Consider the following 18,797-nt stretch of genomic DNA (forward strand, 5'->3'; position numbering starts at 1 on the left):
AAGGCCCGCGCCTCGATGCTACATCGAGTTTCTGTCTTAATGGGAATGAAAAACCAAACACAAAAGATGTCGTTTTCGTGGAATCACCTTTTTACACGGCCTGGGGGGTCATTAACATAAACACCACAACACCTTTATCTCTACACTTGTATCGGAGACAGGCTAAATAATAGTAATATTCGTGTACATCTGACTTAAGAATATTGTTCTTGGTGTTCTGAATTCAGACGTATAATGTTAAATATCATTCTCATGTTGGCAGAATTTGACATACGTGTAGAGTGAAACACCTATGTGATTTAAATAATTTTGTATACTCATTTAAGCTATACAGGTCACTATACCCACTAAAAATATGTTAAAATATGCTTGGCGAGTTGGTTTACAAAAATCATATAGCGTATAAACTTATTTAATGTGACACCTAACACCACACAGCTTCCGTGCTATTGATAAAGTTCTGAGATGTTTTTCTGTTTCGTTCACTTGATGTTACCTTTGCTCTGTCATGTTGTAACATCTGTATGTCTATACCCTTGTTGCATTTTCCTTTTTTTGGAAATATAAGATGTAAAAAGTAAGGGAGACCGACACCCAGGGGAGTCGGAGCCTGTAGTGCCTTAACATCACTATGCTGGTGTCGGGATATCCGCGGGTTCGGCGACACGGGAGTCCGATTCCAGACACTGCGATAGGAAGATAGAATTTTTAGGTCCATCCGTTTGTAGGTGAAAAATAATAAATCTGTAACTTTTTATATAAATATGCGACTCCACAGAGTTACGTCTTCTATGCTAAACCTTACACGGGACTATTTGCATCCACAAATTCAACATATACATGTTTCTCCGAACGTTTCAAATTGGGTGAACTTTTCATAACCGCAGAAACAGATTTTTACAACACTAGAAAGCAGGAAAAGAAGTCACACACGATTATTAACTATATTTCACGTGCCAGACCTCTTTGAAATGACAGCTCTCGAAGGTCCGGATCGTGTGACGCCGGGGTATATTTACAATCGTCGCTGTGCGCTTTATCATTGGAAACCCCGTTAAATATTTTTGACGCGATTTTAATATCCGTTTACGTGCATCGGAGGACATGAAGCCCTTTCCATCGTTTGCGAGACGAAACAGCAATGCACTGTTCTTGACAGTAACCTTTCAAACACAACGCTCGTTTTTAAACTCGATTTAGCCAAGCTAAATAATTCGTCTAATAATTTACGAAACACGTTGATTTACGATGCATTGACGCCGACTTTTAAAAAAAACTAGAATATTTTTCATGTTTAAATGAAGCATCTGATTTGAAATCTTATCATTCGGTGACCCAGGTCTGCTTTTCGACGCGATTTCCAGACCTGCCGTGGGTCTTATCTCGCCTCTTTGGGATACCGGGCAGTTTGTCTCAGCGGGGATAAACACGGGTGACGTGGGATTCGCTCCTTCTGTTTCTGACCGTGCGATCAAGGTCAGCGGTGCTCCAGCATGGCGCCTCGGGACGAAGCTGACATTCTCGATGGGCTGCTCGGCATCTGGGCCGTCTGAACTCCTGCAGGGGGCAGGGTGGACACTGCAAATTCACGCAGCGTGGAAATCGTACGCGAACACAAAGAGACCAGAAAATCACCCTGCCTCTAAATAGCACGAATCTGTTGTTTTTTTTCCCGGCCATATAGTAGGTATATATTAGCAAGTGAAACATTTGATACAGGTTAAAAAAAATTTGGTCACACAAATAATTTACCTCTGGCAGTTCATTGTTCTGTTTATGTTTCTGCTCCTCTAGTTGTATTAGGCTTTGTACATTCTTTATACATTTAATAAAAAAAAATAAAACGATATATATTTGCATAATTTTACGTTTCAAGAAAATGTTTTCTTTTCTTTTCGAGATCTGTGATTCGCCCACAGCTGGGTTAAACGGATTCATCAAAAGATGATGAAAGGGAGAAACTCCTGCTGTTTTGTCGTTGTTGTTGTTGTTGTTGTTGTTGTTGTCGTTGAGTGTTGAATTTTCGATGATTAATTTCGGCAGTTCGACCCTCCAGTGTGTTTGTACAACAGGGTTAATCTGTAGTATAGGCCTAAACATTGGGGGGGAGAGAGAACTCCACCACATCTAAATACTGAACGAATAAGTAAAAACCCAGGTTAAAGCAGGACGCGTCGTTTTACCTGCTCGGTAGAGGTCAAGGGACTCGTTACCAAAAAAAGTTTGGCCGATTTCGTCCAAGGAGGATTTATGTCTCAGGGAAAGACTATTTTAACTCCAGCTTTCACTTATTTTCTTCCAAAAACAAAAACCCGCAAGTATTTATTGCCCATCTTATTGTGTTGTGGTGGTTATTGGGGTACACGACCCGAAGCCCCGGATTGACGGAGATGTGTGACGAACTCGAAAGGGGAGACGACATCGCCAAGGCAAGAGTGTGGCGGCGCTCAGCGAGAGAAGATGGGAGACGCGATACTGGAAGGTTGCATGTGGTTAATCCAATGGTTGCCTTCCAGCAGCAGTTCAGAGAAAAAAAAAAAACAACGAAATGAATTCCGCTCACCAACACCCCCCCACCAGAAAACATGCCGAGCGAACGGGTCTTCCGCTAGAGGGCAGGCGTAGTTCGCCTGCGCGTCTGTGTGCTGCACTCGTGTGAAAAGAGAGAGAGAGAGAGACAGGCTACAGCAGTTGCCATTTTGTAGTTGGCAAACGGAAGAACGGAGAAGAGGACGAATTCTGCCGAATCTGACCGCATCCCCCCCCCCCGCCCCCGATATGCCGGTGTCTTGCGCTGCCGAAGGGTGTACCAACCGGTTTGTGAAGGGATCGTCCATACGATTTTACAGGTGCGTGGTTTGTGTGTGCTTCCTATCACGTTTGGGGTTTTTTTTGTTGTCAAGATACTGTTCGCCTCTCGGAGCCGGTTTCCTTGCTGGGGCGGGGGGGGGTTCCGCTTGATTTCGGAGCCGCTGAGACGCAGGCGGACTTCCTGCACGTGCTCCGCCGCCCCGGCGCTCGCGGTGCACCAAAACAGAGGGGGAGCAGGATCTGCCCCCCAGTCTCTTGGTGGAAGCCTAGGAATGACACAGTGCTGTTCCAGTGGACGCATTGGATCATTTTACCTCGTCAGGATGTTCTTAAGGTTTTTTTTTTGCAAGTATGTTTCTTTTTTTATAGATTCAGGTGTTTAACACTGTTAACTGTGTCGATTTTTTACTTCCTTGCAGTTCACACGTGTTCTCTCCCAGTGATCAAAACAGGATAGCAAGAAGGAAACTCCTGACTTTTGCACACACATACACAAAAAAAACATCTCAAAGCTATACACTTTGTTCTGGTAGCTTATGTTGCTTCATGTTTGGAACGATTTTCACTGAAAATAAGGACCTCTGTGTCCACCCCCCCACAAAGGTCTCGTCTCTGCTGCATTTTTTTCCGTTTGCAATCAAAACCTAGTTAGTAAGACCTAAGACATGTATGCAGAAAAAAACACTACAGCGGTTCTTATTTCCTCTGAAAATCAAAGGGTTCAGAATACAAACACAAGCTACCAAAGCAAATGTAGAGCTTTGAGGTGTGTGTGTGTGTGTTTTTTTTTGCAAGAGTCAGGAATGCCCTTCTTGGTGTCACGCACAGGTAAGGAAATTAGCGTTTATCTGCACCACAGTGGACGTTTTCCTCCTGTGGTTAGCGTTAAAGTGGAAAAAAGGTTTTTATTTGTTCAAAATAGGCATCTCGAACCCTCGTCCTCGAGTGGAGTGCCCATCCAACAGGTATTATAACTCACTAGTACGTCACCGGTTTCTCCTGGCCGGGAGAAACATGTTCAAATAAGTAGGATGTTAAATAAAGAAGAGCCATCGTTTAGTGCAAAGTCTTGACGATCCTTAATCTCTCAAGGACCAGAGGACTCCTAATTGAATAGGTAACTTTCCTCAATAGCGAAGTGGTATTCTTCTCTTTATACAGGTGACCTGTAGGGCTGACGAGACAGGCTCCCCAGGAGCAGGGGTAGGACTCCTTTAATCTGTCTGTATGCTCGATTATGACTGACTCCTGCTTTACAGTGCCAGAAGCTCACTCGCTACAGATTTAAGGCTAAAATGGGTTTTGTAACCACCTTCCTGTTCGAATCGCCGCCTTGACCTCACTTTTCCCTTGGTTTCCACCTGACAGGAGCTCCTTGGCAGACTGGAGAGACGGGTTACAGTTGAACTGCAGCGCTAGTTTCAGATGTTTTGGGGGGGGTTAGAAAGAATCGGCGTTGATGAGCGTATTTCAAAGTAAAATGTACCCGGTAACTTGTAAAACCTCCAGAGTACACCACGAAATAGACAAAATGTCCAGGAGTGTTCAGCGTCATGTTGCTGTCACTGTCGGCGATTCAGAATGAGCCAACGAAACGTTGGGTGACGTGAAGCAGACCCATTACACTGTAAACCCGCAGGCTTGTGGGTACGGCTCCTAATCCAATAGAAATACGGCTCTGGACTTCGAGACTGCTTTGCCGACAAATCCGACTCGTTGACTCTGCGTGCCGATCGCGTTGGCAACGCTTCTGCGGTGAAATCTCTGCAGCACAGGCCGAACGCATTCGCTCGTACACCGCGGTACATCGGTCGTGGCGCTGACTGGTGAGCAGGAAGGGCCGCCTCGCGTCGCGATGCGTGGGAACTGGGGAGCGGGCTTGCGATACCATTGCGCCTTGCGGTACTTTCACGACGGTTCGCGGGTTTGTGCTCAAGTCGCAACGTGGATTTTTCCGCTCCCCGTATACCGTCGGCGGATTTTTTCGGCGTACCGCGATGAGACGTGGGGACCGCAGCGCCCCCTTTGAGACCCCGCTATCGGAAAGCAGCCGCCGGAGCCAGGCCAGGTGGTCGCAGCAGGCCCGTGTTGGCGTGGTGACGCCCCCCCCCCCCGCCATGCTGCCCCTGTCACCCGTCTCCCTGTCTGCTGCAGGTTCCCCATCAGCCGGCCGACGCTCGCCGCCCAGTGGGTGCAGAATCTGGGGCGCAAGTCCTTCGCCCCCACGTCCAACACGTGCCTGTGCTCGGAGCACTTCCTGCCGGAATGCTTCCGGGACTACAACGGCAGGCAGTTCCTGAGGGAAGACGCAGTCCCCACCATCTTCAGACCCCCCCAGCCCCCGGAGCCGGAGACGTCGGAGGTGAGAGGGGGGGGAACCCGTCCTTCCACAGCAGCACGAGACAGCGGGTTATTGAGGAGAGGAGGCAGCCTGTCTTTTTAATGACTTATTAAGTCAGCCATATCACCCTGCAGCCATATCACAGCAGCCGTATCCCCCTGCAGCTCCCAGCTGGCAGCCCACTGGAGCTCAGCAGTGTGAGCCTGGTCAGTACCTGGAGGGGAGACTCCTGGGAAAGCTGAGGCTGCTGCTGGAAGAGGTGTTAGTGGGGCCAGCAGGGGGCGCTCACCCTGCGGTCTGTGTGGGTCCTAATGCCCCAGTATAGTGACGGGGACACTATACTGTAAACAGGCGCCGTCCTTCGGATGAGACGTAAAACCGAGGTCCTGACTCTGTGGTCATTAAAAATCCCAGGTTGTTTCTCGAGAAGAGTAGGGGTGTTACCCCGGTGTCCTGGCCACATTTTCCATTGGCCTTTACCATTCATGGCCTCCTAACAATCCCCATCTTGAATTAGCTTCATCACTCTGCTCTCCTCCCCACTGAGAGCTGGTGTGTGTGAGGGGACTGGAGCATCATCCAGGTGGGGCTGCACACTGGTGGGGGTGGAGGGGATCCCCATGACCTGTAAAGAGCTCTGAGTGGAGGGTCCAGAAAAGCGCTGTGTAAATGTAAGCGAAAGGTATTTATAGGCACACTGATGAACTAACGGGGTAGTGACGGAGGTGACGGTGAAAGGACCTTGGGCTGAATGCAGTGGGGCACAGTAAGCGGCACGGCGTCTCTTGACGGCCGCCGGTTCACCCTGCGTTTCAGACGGAGCCGCGGGCGCTGCGGGGAGGGGCGACCGCCAAGGAGCCGGGCCGGCTGAAGCGGCAGCGCTTCGGCGCCATGAGCGAGCTGGAGAAGGCGCAGGAGCGGGAGAAGGCCAGGCTGCGCCAGCGGGAGCGGCGGCTCCGGCTCAAGGAGATGAGCGCCGCCAGTTTCACGGTGAGTGCCCGGCGGGTTTGAGCCTCCTCGGGGTTTTCTGGTTTTGCCACTGAGCAACGAATTTGGTCCCGTCGTCTGGGCGCTGAGGCGATGGGGATACCGATCGCTGTTTTAAGCCACGGAGGAGGTGGCAGAACAGCTGTGACACCTTTTAGAAGCGGAGGGGGACTCTCGGCTGGTGTTTTGCCAGGGAAGCGACCCCTGGAGCAGGCTCGGGTGCTCCTGGCTGCGGGGGTGATCCGTGGCGTCTAACCCAGCGGAAACCGGTTTCGGTGTGTGCTGAGGGGGTTCTGGGATGGGATCGGTGCCGTCTGGGCTCCTGTGCTGCTCACGAGTCCGAGCGGGACAGCGGAGGGGGGTGTGTCTGTCTGCCTTTTCCTCACCCGTCACGACCCAGACGGCGCGCGGAGGGCGCGGGCCGCGTAGGCGCCCCCTCGTGCTGCGGGGGGGGGGGTGGGGGGTTACTGGGGCGCGCGCCCTGGGTCGGTGTCGGCAGTGGCTCCCTCGGACCCTGGCCGCCCCTGGAAGAAGGCGTCTGGTCTTGTTTGCGACGCCGTGAGGAGGAGATACCCCTGCGTACAATGGCAGCCCCCTTTGTTTTTTTAAATGGGATCGGCAATGATGGTGTCCTAGACTCAGTGTGCCGGCGAGCGTGTCTGCCCGGATCGTACCCTGATTGTACCCCGTTAAGGCTGGTGTGGATGTGACCCCTGTGCTCCATGGGCAGGATCAACACCTGTCTACCTGCCCCCCCCCCCCCCCGGAGGAGCCATGTTTTCTTGTGCTTTGGGTGTCTTAGACCCCCCCAGGAGCCTCAGAGGGGTGTTGGGGGCACTTGGAAAGGTGGCTTGACCCTCCCTGCAGGCCTGCAGGGGCCAGACAGGGCAGGAGTGCTCAGGGGCATCACGGTTTTTGCTAAAAGTGCGTTTGCCTAGTCGGCTTCAGCGAAGGAGACCCGAACCCGGGCCGTCGGGGCACGAGAGCGTTGTGCTGGTCCTGGGGACCCCAGTTGGAGTTAGCCACCACCCTCTGGGCTTGGGTTCGAAACCCCCGCCGTCTGCACCCTGGAACCCCGTCTTTACTGGTGGGCTCAGTGCAGTCTGGGAGTCTGAGGATCGCGGACTGTGGCCACGAGCCCGGCGACCGCGCTGGGGCAGACGAGGAAGCCTGATCTCGCCGTGTGCCTGCAAGCTCCCCCCAGGAGGCAGCAGGGGGCGCCGCTGAGGGCCCTGGCAGCCTGACCCCGCCCTGCCCTTGGCAGTGCCCAGCCACTTCCTCGCCAGCGCTGGGGGGGGGCATCCTGGTCACGGCCGGCCAGCGGCCTCGAACCCGTGGCCGGAAAGCTCGGCCCTCACTCCAGTGAGCAGCTTGACCTGGACCGAGCACCGTTTTGATACAGAGGGCTGGAATCCCACATTTCTCAGGACCTTTAGTCCCCAAGCAGGCCGACGGCTTCGGACACGACGGAGCACGTGCTTGGAGATCGCAGGACTGGGAGGGACGTGAGGAGATGCGGTCTTGTTTTCGGAAGGACTCTTCAACCACCCTCTTCTAGCCCTTGGGATGCCCTTCTGTGTGGAGTTTGCATGTTCTCCCTGTGTTGGCGTGGGTTTCCTGCCACATTCCAAAGACATACTGGGGGATAAATTGCCTTCTTCGCCTGCGATGGACTGGAGTCCTGCCCAGGATCACACCTGGTTGCTGTTGCTTGCAGGGATGGGCTCCGGCTCGCCCCTCGATCCTGTGCAGGATGAGAGGTTGGATGGGTAGAACCGTGTCCAAGAGCCTCACACAATTCGCTGAGCCCAGGACTCCTGCTCAGAAGCGCACTTCGTTGTGCGTGCCCCTCGTGAGGCGCTGGAAACAACTGCGCCTTGAATGGCATGCTGGGAACAGAACAAGGCGAGGTGGTTTGAGGAAATTGACTGCTTGAGGATACTTATCTGGGAGGGATGTGGACCCAGGAGCCTCGTATAGGCGCCCCGGTTGTACGGCAGAGTGAGACAACAGGTGCATCTACACAGCGTCTCTGCTAAGGTTTGGGGGAGACGTGACCCCGATCAGCGGTGTTGCCATTTCCTGTGCCTCGCCCCCTCCCCCCCTCCGCTGCACGAGAGCAGGGATCGCAGACTCGGACTCCTGTGATCCCACGCTGCGTTGTAGCGCTGCATAATTCAGCGTCGCGTGAGGAACGTCACCTGAACAAACGCACCGCTAAATCCAGACGTATTCGAGGTTCCTCTGAGAACTCGTTCGGGAGTTCTTGTTTTTTTGCCGAGCCAAGCGATAGGTGTCGCTACACTGCCACGTATCTTGGTCTCTCACCCAGCAAGTGTGCTCTTCCGTGGATATCCCACAATGCAACGCTGGATGCGAGAGGGCTGCGTGTGCCTCTGTGTGGGAGCTGAGGCTGTGCACGTGCCTCCAATGATGATGATAGGATTTTCTCAATGCCATGAGTATTTAACTCTTCATATTTGTCCCTCTTTAACAAGGCGGTAAGTGAATGGCCACATGGAGGTGAGAAATGAAGGTATAACTCCAAACACCTTTGTTTGGATTGGTAATGTTACGGTAGACGTCCTGGTAGAGTAATTGACACGAGTAAGTGGTGATGGTGTAAATTAACGTTCCTTTGCCCTTGATGTAATTAGAGGCAAAGATCAGCTGCAAGACCAGTTGGGTTTGAGGTTTGGTGGGTTCAACAACTGAATGGTTACAGTACAGACAGCAATCACACTTTCATCCCGTTTTTCCGCTGTATCTAAAAAGAAAAAAGGATCGACACGTTTCCGCTCAATCTCGGAAGAACCGCGGAATTGCCTAAATGTTTCCCTTTCAACTACTGTACCAGATTTTTATACACAAAGTTGAAGTTTGGACTCGGTTTTACACATCGGTGCGCTAATGCCTGTGGAGAGCGAAATGCGGCGACTTGGGAGGGCTTAAACCCGAGTTTCAAAACCTTGAGAAAAGTCACCGGGCAATCGACACTCTTTATGAAATGTGCTTGTTGCTAAATGTCTCGATAGGAAGAAAGCGGTGCTTCGCTGTTGTTGTAGAATACGTACATAGCATGAACACTATTCCTTGTTGCTATGTCAGGGTATTTTTTTTGGTGTAAGATTGCAGCCTCGTACTGTGCACTTTTGAGGTATAAAGGTATAAAACAGGTGGCATGCCAGGTGTACATACCTGTCTATTTTTCCTATCATAAGGTGCTGGTTGGGGTTGGCTTTATAAATGTTACATCTTAGAAATAACTAGAAAAGGGGCAGCAGAGTGGTGCAGTGCTTAAGACTCCTGCCTCACAGCACTGGGGTCCTGGTTTCAGTTTCTGGAGTTAATATATTCTCCCTGCAGTGTGTATATATATAATCATGGTGGTTAGCGTGCTTCTAGGCAAATTGGCCTTGGGGTGTGTGTGTGTTTGTGTCTGTGTGTGCCCTGCAGTGGATTGGCATCCCATCCAGGTTGTATTCTGCCTTGTGCCTGTTGCCCGAGTTTGGCTAACCCGTGACCCTGATCTGGATAAGGTGGTTGGAAAATGGCTGGATGGAAGTAACTCGAGATCTTACAATGGAGAAGTGCACCTCTTCCATCTGTAGAATCAGCAGTCAAAACACAAACTATCAGACATGAGCGAAAATGAAGAATGGGGAGGCACTTAGGTGGGTGGTGGGAGTGGGGAACAAGCCGTCCCCGCCATGTTGCCGAAGCCCCTGACCTGTTAGTTTCTACCAGGCAATTGGCTTCAAACAGGCTAGATAGGTTGCAAAACGGGAGGAGGACATTAGGTCTTGAAAAAGGGGAACTGCGATGCTATTTTTATATTTGATGTAGCGAACTTGTAACAGAACTCCAATCTGTTAACATTGACAGTTTCATGCTGCTTGGTTTGAATTTTGGCATGGGTAAATTTGCAGTCTGGTCAGTGGCTTATTTTCTTGGATCACTGCACCGTACCTCAGCTGCAGTGGGGTGCGTACCTGAATTCACTGTCTGAGTCTGGCTCTGCCTACCTACTGACTGCAGGAGCTGGTGAGAAACTCAGCAAAACATGATGGGCTCTCTGGCAAAAAACAATAGAAATGATGACCGATTATTGTAACTAGCGGAGTGCCACAGGGAGCGGTACTAGGACCACTGCTCCTCTTCATTTCCATCAGTGATCTAACTTCTGGAGCTGTCTGTGAACTAGTCAGGCTTGCACAAAATGCCCAAATAGGAGCATTTAGAGAAACAGTTCAAACTGTGGGAAAACTGTGGGAAAACACCTGGCAGATGAAGTGATGAAGTATAATGTTGACAAGTATTACATGCCTGTAGCAAAAGAAAATACAAATCCAAATATAATTCGAAAACCCAGACGTTGTGGAGACTACTCGTGAAAAATCGCTCATGTGAGTATGATGTGACATCATTTACAGTATATCTTCTAGACAATGTATGAAAACACTAAAAGTCAGACACTAATGGGTTAATATAGTTAAACACATAGAATGTAAAGGCTGACAAAACTATACAGTGCACAAGTAAGACCTCGCAGGTTAGACCGGTTTTCCTCACCGTGTTACAAAAAGGATATTGGTACTGTTGCTTTGGAGTTAGTCCGACAGACGGATAAGTTCTCAAGTTTTAAAGACAGCAGAGGGATCCTAAATACGCTGAATGGTTTGGTGACGTCCATACTGAGTCAAAGCTGTGAAGTGTTGTTTGCTGTTGGTGTAAAGTAGTGTTGAAAGTAAAGTGTGCATCCAACGCAGGCAGCAAAACGGGCAGTTTTGACCAAGTGACCCGGTATTCAAGATCACTTTAAGGGAATTAAGCGCTACAGCGATTTATTTTCTCGTGTGTTTTGTACCTTAGAAAAATTTTTTTTTGCTAAATATCTTTGATTTTTTTTTTTTTAATGGGCGAACACTCGTTAATTGTATTTCTGGGGGGCGGTGAAATAGAATTAGGACAGGCGGTGAAATCGGTGCGCTGCGGCGCGCCCGCCGGCCGGCAGAGGGCGCCCCACCGGTTTCCGCCAATGCGATTTCGGGGGCAGGGGCGCCATAACTGCTGGTCTCGGCTGGGGGAAGATGAGGAGACACGGCGCGGAGGACAACACGGTGCGTGTCCTCGGGGACGGACGGGTGTAGGTGTGCGCTGGGGGGGGTGGGGGGAGTCTTGAATACCCCTGCGGTTAATTACTGCCTCCAGCTTTCTTCTGTGGCAGCCGCTCAGACAGGTACGGAGTCGCTGATCGAAGAAGTTGAACTTCCTGCTGAGGCGGCAGCAAGCGCAGACTCCACGTTGCCCCCTTTTCTCTTTTTTTTTTGACAGTTTAAACTTCGTGAGTCATTTATTTTGAATCTTTTTTTTCCCCCGGTTTTCAGTGGGTGGGTGTTTTCCTTTTAATCTAAACACGCCTGGCGTAGACGGGTTCACCTACTTTTAGTTTTGTTTTTTTAAAGTAGGATCTTTCTCGTAAACATTCTCCCTCAATAGTCCAAACAACATCCGCGATCCCCTGATGCAATCGATGTAATCGTTTATTTTTTTAATTTAATTAGATTAATGTAAGAGATATCGGAGGTTATAGTTCTATTGGTTTGATTATTTCATTTTGTATGTGTAGTTGTACCGCACAGTGGACTCGAAACCACTGAGTTGTATCTTCACATTCGGCGTTTTTTTTTTTACTCTGAGCTGTCGCTTTTATTTTTAAAGACGACTCGCTCTGTGCCGTCTTCTTAACTGGGATCCGCCAATAGTAAGTGACATTTCCGTGTTAAAGCGTGAGAGATGCTTGCTCACGGTCATTTCCAAAGCTTTAGCAAAGGAAATATATCCTTTAGCTCGACGATCGTCGTTTAACACCTAACATCTCGTCTTGTGTCGTCTTTAAAGGTTATGGGGTGGAAGGGGGGGTCTTAACGGGGCTGTTATTACAATGAGCTGCTCGATGTTGCTGTTCACTTTCACGAAGAGTTCAAGTGTATTCAGATATTTCCCTTTTTACAACTTTTGAGTCACTTTCCCTAAAAATCAGCTTTGCAGGCTATTTTTGATGTCGTCCTGCATAAAGACTTGCGTTTTTTTTTTACCGAAAACATACATGTCCAGTTTATTGGGTTTTTTTTTTTCCCGACCAGATCATTACCGTCATTTCGTTTCGTTTTGTTTTGTTTTCCCGTCGCGTTGAGTGAGTCGAGCTGGGGGAACGCCCGGCCCCGGTTGCCATGACGACGCGTGCGGGAACGCCCTGGCGGCGCGGGGGCTTGTGGGAGGGGGGGGCCAGGTGTGTTTGTGCCCGCAGGCAGGTGGGGCTGCAGACGTACACGCGCTTCTTTCTTCATCGTGCACAAGACCCCCCCCCCCGCCACCAGACCCTTCTCATACCTCGGGAGGAGAGGTCTGCTGTCTCTAGCGCTGGGCTCTGTTGCGAGGGGTAAACAGGCCGATTATCTTAGGGAGGAAACGAAAGTGCCGTCTGCACCTGGGATAACGCTCATAGCGGTGACCCTGGAGTGACAGCCCGCGCCGCTGTGTTATTGGGAGGACTTGCGCCTCTCCAACCAGATTGAGCACGGAGCCGCACGCTGGAACCGGGAAGAAGATGGTTTTTTACGGAATTTTCGGAAGTGGCTCGGGAGAGTTTGTCCAAGAGGAGCTGTGCTGTTAGACAGGAGGCCACCAGTTCACCGGTGCTTTCGGTCCCGGCCACCGGAACGCAAAGTGACTGCAGGTGTGGCAGCCTCTGCAGGTGTCGGTTGTTCCCAGGAGTTGCAATCTCAGCCGGTCTCGTAAGTAAAGTCCAGCTGCCTGCGCTGTCGGAGCGCTTTGTGTCTTGACGGTTTAGAAAGCGCAGGACAGGCTACCTCCATTCTTCTTTTCTTGTGCTGGTACTTCCTGAGACTCTGTCTTGCTTTGCGCTTCACGAGTGCGGAGCGTGTAACTGATACCGGGGCTCGTTCGCTCTCGTGGGGCCGAGCCCTGTGGATCAGGCGGCGTGCTCTGAAGGTTGGTGGGTGCAGGCGCCAGCGCCTAGTGCTGCTAGGGTTGGGGGGGCGGGAGGACCTCGAATTAACGGCGACGGACAGACCGGGGGGGGGCGCGTGGTCACGAGGCCGGAAGTGCGTCTAAGGCCGAGGACAGGAGGCACTTCTTTGCCGAAAGAGTGGTGGGAGTGTGGAACGAGCTGGAGCTGATGGATAGGATGGGATCCTCATGTCAGCCAGCCGCCGAGCAGGTCAGACGGACTGAACGTCTCTGCTTGTTTGTTTGTGCTATTTCTCCTGCGAGAGAGGTCTCTGGGGGGTCCTGTGAGCCCTTTGGGGTACCCTCCCGCCGTGCGGACTCCCTCCTGTAGGAGCAGGGAGCCTCGCCAGTGTGGGAATCATGAGGGCGTGAAACAGCACCGGCCGCTGCGAGCTGGCTCAGGAGCTGCCCGACCCCGCTGTGCGCGGGCGGTGTGATGTGCGCCCCTGAGAGATCTTCAGGCTCCTCCGCTTCCACCTCGCGGTTTTACCTTTTAGAGACCTGGCTGCCCCCGGTTTCCTGGGCTCAGTCAGGTCAGGAGGTCCTGCGTGGGCCAGAGGAACTTTCAGCGACACGGAGAGCGCTAATCAGGAGGCAGACATTTGTGCCTTTTCCCTTTCCCCCTGATCTCGTCGGGTTTTTGAGAGCGTTTCCTTCCCGCCGGTCGCGCCTTGCAAGCGCAGGTCGGTTTGGTCGCTTTAGCACAGGGGAGGGTTTGGTTTTTAAAGGCTCCCGAGTTGAAGTGTCTTTACAGTGAGCGTGTCGTAGCTTTTCACTGAAAGTCGGGACCGGAGGCAGGCCTTTTTTCGGCGGTGTTCTGGGGAGTCTTCGCAGGTCGTAAGCAGTTAATAGGCTACAGGGGGGCACGGCCAGGCCCCGCTCGCACCCTTAGCAGAGGCCCAGCTGCCGTAGGTTGACCCGTTGCGAAGCATCAATCTCATTGACTTTAATGCTTTCCCCAGGGTGAACCTGCATAGGATCGTCACGCTGCCCGGGAGGTTGTAATTTCAGAGCAATGCCCGTTCATTAATAAAGGCTCCCACCCAAGTCAGTGCCCTAGTCGAGACTCAGGCCCGCGATGGAGCTCCAGCCCTGCACGGTGGGAGAGCTGCTGAAGGCGCCGCACGACTGCCACAAGACGTACTTCGCGCGGCCGCCGGGCCTGCGGCGCCTGCGGGAGCTGCCGGCCGACGCCGCCCTGCTGCTGCAGCTGCGCAGCGGCCTGCTGGGCCTGGCGGACGGCGACACGGTCTGCCTGCACCACGAGAAGCTCTACGTGGACCGCTACGAGGACCTGCAGCGGGCCTGCTGCGACCCCTTCAGCTGCCACAAGAAGGCCATCAAGAAGGGGCTGCGGGCCATCGACCTGGACGAGGCCACCTTCCTGAGCGAGCGCTTTGCCCGGCAGTTCGTCCCCGGCTGGAAGCTGTGCTGCCGGTGCGCCCAGCTCATCAACGGCTTCAGCGACCTGGACCCCGAGTCCCGGCAGAAGAAGAAGCTGGACAGCGAAGTACGTATACGCGGCGGCCCCACATTCTCCAGGCCTCCACTAGGGGGCGCCAGCCCCCCCCCCCCCACTTTCTGTCTTAGAAGGACCCGCTGAGCTCGCAAACTTTGACTGCCCAATAAAGGTCAGGTGGTTTTTTTTCCAGTATGTTTTCCACTGGTGCTTTTCTTCTGTCTTCCTTGTTCCGAGCGATTCGTTTATTTGCATTGATGTGTAAATGGTTTGTAAGAGGGGCACGCGGTTGGCGCTGACAGTGCAAACGACGAACGGACGCGGGGTGTTTTTTATTTTTTTTTGCCGTAGTAAAAGCCCGGAACGTAGCGGTCTTCGACCCAGGTCCGTCTCTTTTAAGTTTTCTCGCCACCATCGGTTTGGACTCGGTTTTGCTTTGTCTGAAATCTGAAGAACGCCAGTTCCGTGTTCCTGGTGTTGTGTATCTGCAGGGCGACGCGCGTTTCTTGTTCTTCATCGGTTCTGATTTCTTGGGGGTGCTTTTTTCCGTTTGAGGATGTTTCAGATCGCTTGGGAATCTCGGTGCGTTTCCCCCCGTGGGTCCGGCAGGGTCACCCGCACGGTCTCCTGTGCGTGAACTGGAGACGTTACTGCTGGGCTCTCGTTCCAGGTGAGGACAGCCAAGGCCCTGAAGTCGCTGGAGTTTGCCAACCCGGGCCGGCAGACGGAGCTGGTGCTTGAGCCGAGCAGGCGGGAGAAGAGGCGCCAGTCCAAGCAGCCGAGCTCCGACAGGTGAGTCGCCTTCACGGGTTAGGGCAGGGCGAGCCACACGCTGGCTCGGCGATCCACAGCTCGTCCTGGTTCCCAGACCTGAAAGTAGAAGACTCCCTCCGTCTCCGGGGAATAGGACACCAGCCCATCACGGGGATGACCCCAGCCCCATGTCATGCTGCTCCCTACTCCTATATCTGGGTTAGAGTGAGGTATGAGGGTAATGCACCCCACGCAGGAGTACAGTACACCCTGATCAGTATGGATGTATAGGTCAAGTGGTGCGAGTTCCTGGGGTCTGTGGACAGGGAGGCTGTGTAGATCAGGGGTCAGTGGTGGGAGGTGCTGGTGTCTGTGGACAGGGAGGCTGTGTAGATCAGGGGTCAGTGGTGGGAGGTGCTGGTGTCTGTGGACAGGGAGGCTGTGTAGATCAGGGGTGTGTTGGGAGGTGCTGGTGTCTGTGGACAGGGAGGCTGTGTAGATCAGGGGTCAGTGGTGGGAGGTGCTGGTGTCTGTGGACAGGGAGGCTGTGTAGATCAGGGGTGTGTTGGGAGGTGCTGGGGTCTGTGGACAGGGAGGCTGTGTAGATCAGGGGTCAGTGGTGGGAGGTGCTGGGGTCTGTGGACAGGGAGGCTGTGTAGATCAGGGGTCAGTGGTGGGAGGTGCTGGTGTCTGTGGACAGGGAGGCTGTGTAGATCAGGGGTCAGTGGTGGGAGGTGCTGGGGTCTGTGGACAGGGAGGCTGTGTAGATCAGGGGTCAGTGGTGGGAGGTGCTGGTGTCTGTGGACAGGGAGGCTGTGTAGATCAGGGGTGTGTTGGGAGGTGCTGGTGTCTGTGGACAGGGAGGCTGTGTAGATCAGGGGTCAGTGGTGGGAGGTGCTGGTGTCTGTGGACAGGGAGGCTGTGTAGATCAGGGGTGTGTTGGGAGGTGCTGGTGTCTGTGGACAGGGAGGCTGTGTAGATCAGGGGTGTGTTGGGAGGTGCTGGGGTCTGTGGACAGGGAGGCTGTGTAGATCAGGGGTGTGTTGGGAGGTGCTGGGGTCTGTGGACAGGGAGGCTGTGTAGATCAGGGGTCAGTGGTGGGAGGTGCTGGTGTCTGTGGACAGGGAGGCTGTGTAGATCAGGGGTCAGTGGTGGGAGGTGCTGGGGTCTGTGGACAGGGAGGCTGTGTAGATCAGGGGTGTGTTGGGAGGTGCTGGTGTCTGTGGGCAGGGAGGCTGTGTAGATCAGGGGTGTGTTGGGAGGTGCTGGTGTCTGTGGACAGGGAGGCTGTGTAGATCAGGGGTCAGTGGTGGGAGGTGCTGGGGTCTGTGGACAGGGAGGCTGTGTAGATCAGGGGTCAGTGGTGGGAGGTGCTGGGGTCTGTGGACAGGGAGGCTGTGTAGATCAGGGGTCAGTGGTGGGAGGTGCTGGTGTCTGTGGACAGGGAGGCTGTGTAGATCAGGGGTCAGTGGTGGGAGGTGCTGGTGTCTGTGGACAGGGAGGCTGTGTAGATCAGGGGTCAGTGGTGGGAGGTGCTGGTGTCTGTGGACAGGGAGGCTGTGTAGATCAGGGGTCAGTGGTGGGAGGTGCTGGTGTCTGTGGACAGGGAGGCTGTGTAGATCAGGGGTGTGGTGGGAGGTGCTGGTGTCTGTGGACAGGGAGGCTGTGTAGATCAGGGGTGTGGTGGGAGGTGCTGGTGTTTGTGGACAGGGAGGCTGTGTAGATCAGGGGTCAGTGGTGGGAGGTGCTGGTGTCTGTGGACAGGGAGGCTGTGTAGATCAGGGGTCAGTGGTGGGAGGTGCTGGTGTCTGTGGACAGGGAGGCTGTGTAGATCAGGGGTCAGTGGTGGGAGGTGCTGGTGTCTGTGGACAGGGAGGCTGTGTAGATCAGGGGTCAGTGGTGGGAGGTGCTGGTGTCTGTGGACAGGGAGGCTGTGTAGATCAGGGGTGTGTTGGGAGGTGCTGGTGTCTGTGGACAGGGAGGCTGTGTAGATCAGGGGTCAGTGGTGGGAGGTGCTGGTGTCTGTGGACAGGGAGGATGTGTAGATCAGGGGTGTGTTGGGAGGTGCTGGTGTCTGTGGACAGGGAGGCTGTGTAGATCAGGGGTCAGTGGTGGGAGGTGCTGGTAGTTAAAGAACTGCAGAAGAAAAGGCTGTGGACCTCAGGTTTGAGCAATACGAGGTGACTGGCGGATCAGGAAGAAGGGTTGTAATTGCCGGGCCGTCCTGTAAATTGGAGAGGTGTCACGACCTCGGGATCTGACCTCGTCCCGGCCCCTCTCTTTTCCAGGCCGCCGAGCAACGCGAAAAGCAAGGTGTACGACAGCCAGGGCCTGCTGATCGCGAACGGCAGGGACCTGTGCGACTGCCTGGACCCCGAGTGCCTGGGCTGCTTCTACCCCTGCCCCGAGTGCGGGTCGCAGAAGTGCGGCGTGGAGTGTCGCTGCGACCGCAAGTGGCTGTACGAGCAGGTGGAGGTGGAGGGGGGGGAGATCATCCGCAACAAGTACGCCACCTAGTGGTCCACGGCTGTCCAGACACCCGGAGCACAAGCCGTCAGAGCTGGGCTTGGGGAATTCCCGGAGGTCCTTTTGTATTTTAGAGACTCATTCTGAAGTTGTCGTCACTACTGCTGTTCCAGATAGAACCCCTCTGTACTGCACACATTGCCGCCTTCTTAACACTTCTGTACATATCCCTGTGGCCTGGAGCAAGGCTGTTTATAACGTTCAGTAAATGCGAATAAATGTTATTTATATATTTTGGAAAACTGGTGCGTGTTGCGTACTTATTTAATTCGCTGACCCGTGTTTTTGCGAAAGTTGGTTTGATCGGCTTTTGCTCTCATTCCACTGGTTCCCACACTTCATTGTTTTCTTATCTCTGGGTAATCCGGTAATCCTTTAATCCCCGATGCTCACACGGTGAGCTTCATAGGAAACGAGCCTTTTTAAATATTAAATCCTGCTTCTATTAGTGACACTCCTGAACCTGGACTCGGCTTTTTTAAAATCAGTGTTGATCATTAGCACCTTACGAGTTGCTATGGCATGAAGCATGTTCCACATTTCCACCTTAATGATATAAGGAAAACAAGCACTCTACACTGCTAGTCCAGTCAGTTTGGTCTGTATCCTTGTACAGTGTAATGCAATATTTTGGTCTTCAAATCAAATGATTTGTTCTGTTCTGAATATCACTAAATTAGCCCCCGGGTGCAAACAGCTTGCAAATGCTGCCAAGAGGGACAAAAATTGTTCTGTAATGTGACGTCTGAGATCCTAGTGTTTTGGGAGTTGTTTCATTATTCAGAAATTGTAACGAGCTTGGAAAAGCAAACGTGAAAGGCTCTATCCAGAAAACTCGGAAGTGTGGTGAACACTAAACGAGGACGAGGTTTGTTAGAAAACATTTTT

At 52.8% G+C, this 18,797-nt stretch overlaps 1 protein-coding gene across 7 annotated transcripts; it reads left to right on the forward strand.

The window, feature by feature from the left end:
* The first annotated feature begins 10 nt into the window (after positions 1–10).
* On the forward strand, positions 11–18,151 carry arl14ep (ARF like GTPase 14 effector protein). 7 transcript variants are annotated; one of them, XM_088611705.1, is made up of 5 exons: positions 11–2,849; positions 4,966–5,173; positions 5,969–6,142; positions 15,301–15,422; positions 17,672–18,151. In XM_088611705.1, the coding sequence occupies exons 1-5, from the start codon at positions 2,779–2,781 to the stop codon at positions 17,898–17,900; spliced, it is 804 nt and encodes a 267-aa protein (XP_088467831.1). In that variant the 5' UTR covers positions 11–2,778; the 3' UTR covers positions 17,901–18,151. The 7 variants fall into 7 exon arrangements, with proteins under 7 accessions (XP_088467831.1, XP_088467837.1, XP_088467832.1 ...); XM_088611711.1 differs by lacking the exons at positions 11–2,849; positions 4,966–5,173 and adding an exon at positions 14,134–14,681 and having other exon boundaries at positions 6,011–6,142; XM_088611706.1 differs by lacking the exons at positions 11–2,849; positions 4,966–5,173; positions 5,969–6,142 and adding exons at positions 11,029–11,259; positions 14,134–14,681.
* The last annotated feature ends 646 nt before the right edge of the window (positions 18,152–18,797 follow it).

Source organism: Lepisosteus platostomus, chromosome 18, assembly GCF_059453375.1.
Source record: "Lepisosteus platostomus isolate fLepPlt1 chromosome 18, fLepPlt1.hap1, whole genome shotgun sequence".
NCBI lineage: Eukaryota > Metazoa > Chordata > Actinopteri > Semionotiformes > Lepisosteidae > Lepisosteus > Lepisosteus platostomus.

Excerpts from the sequence above, each read along its gene's own strand:
- arl14ep (XM_088611705.1), top strand. The coding sequence starts at position 2,779 with ATGCCGGTGTCTTGCGCTGCCGAAGGGTGTACCAACCGGTTTGTGAAG. Across the intron at positions 2,850-4,965 it reads TCGTCCATACGATTTTACAG|GTTCCCCATCAGCCGGCCGA; the intron begins GTGCGTGGTTTG and ends TGTCTGCTGCAG. Across the intron at positions 6,143-15,300 it reads TGAGCGCCGCCAGTTTCACG|GTGAGGACAGCCAAGGCCCT; the intron begins GTGAGTGCCCGG and ends CTCTCGTTCCAG.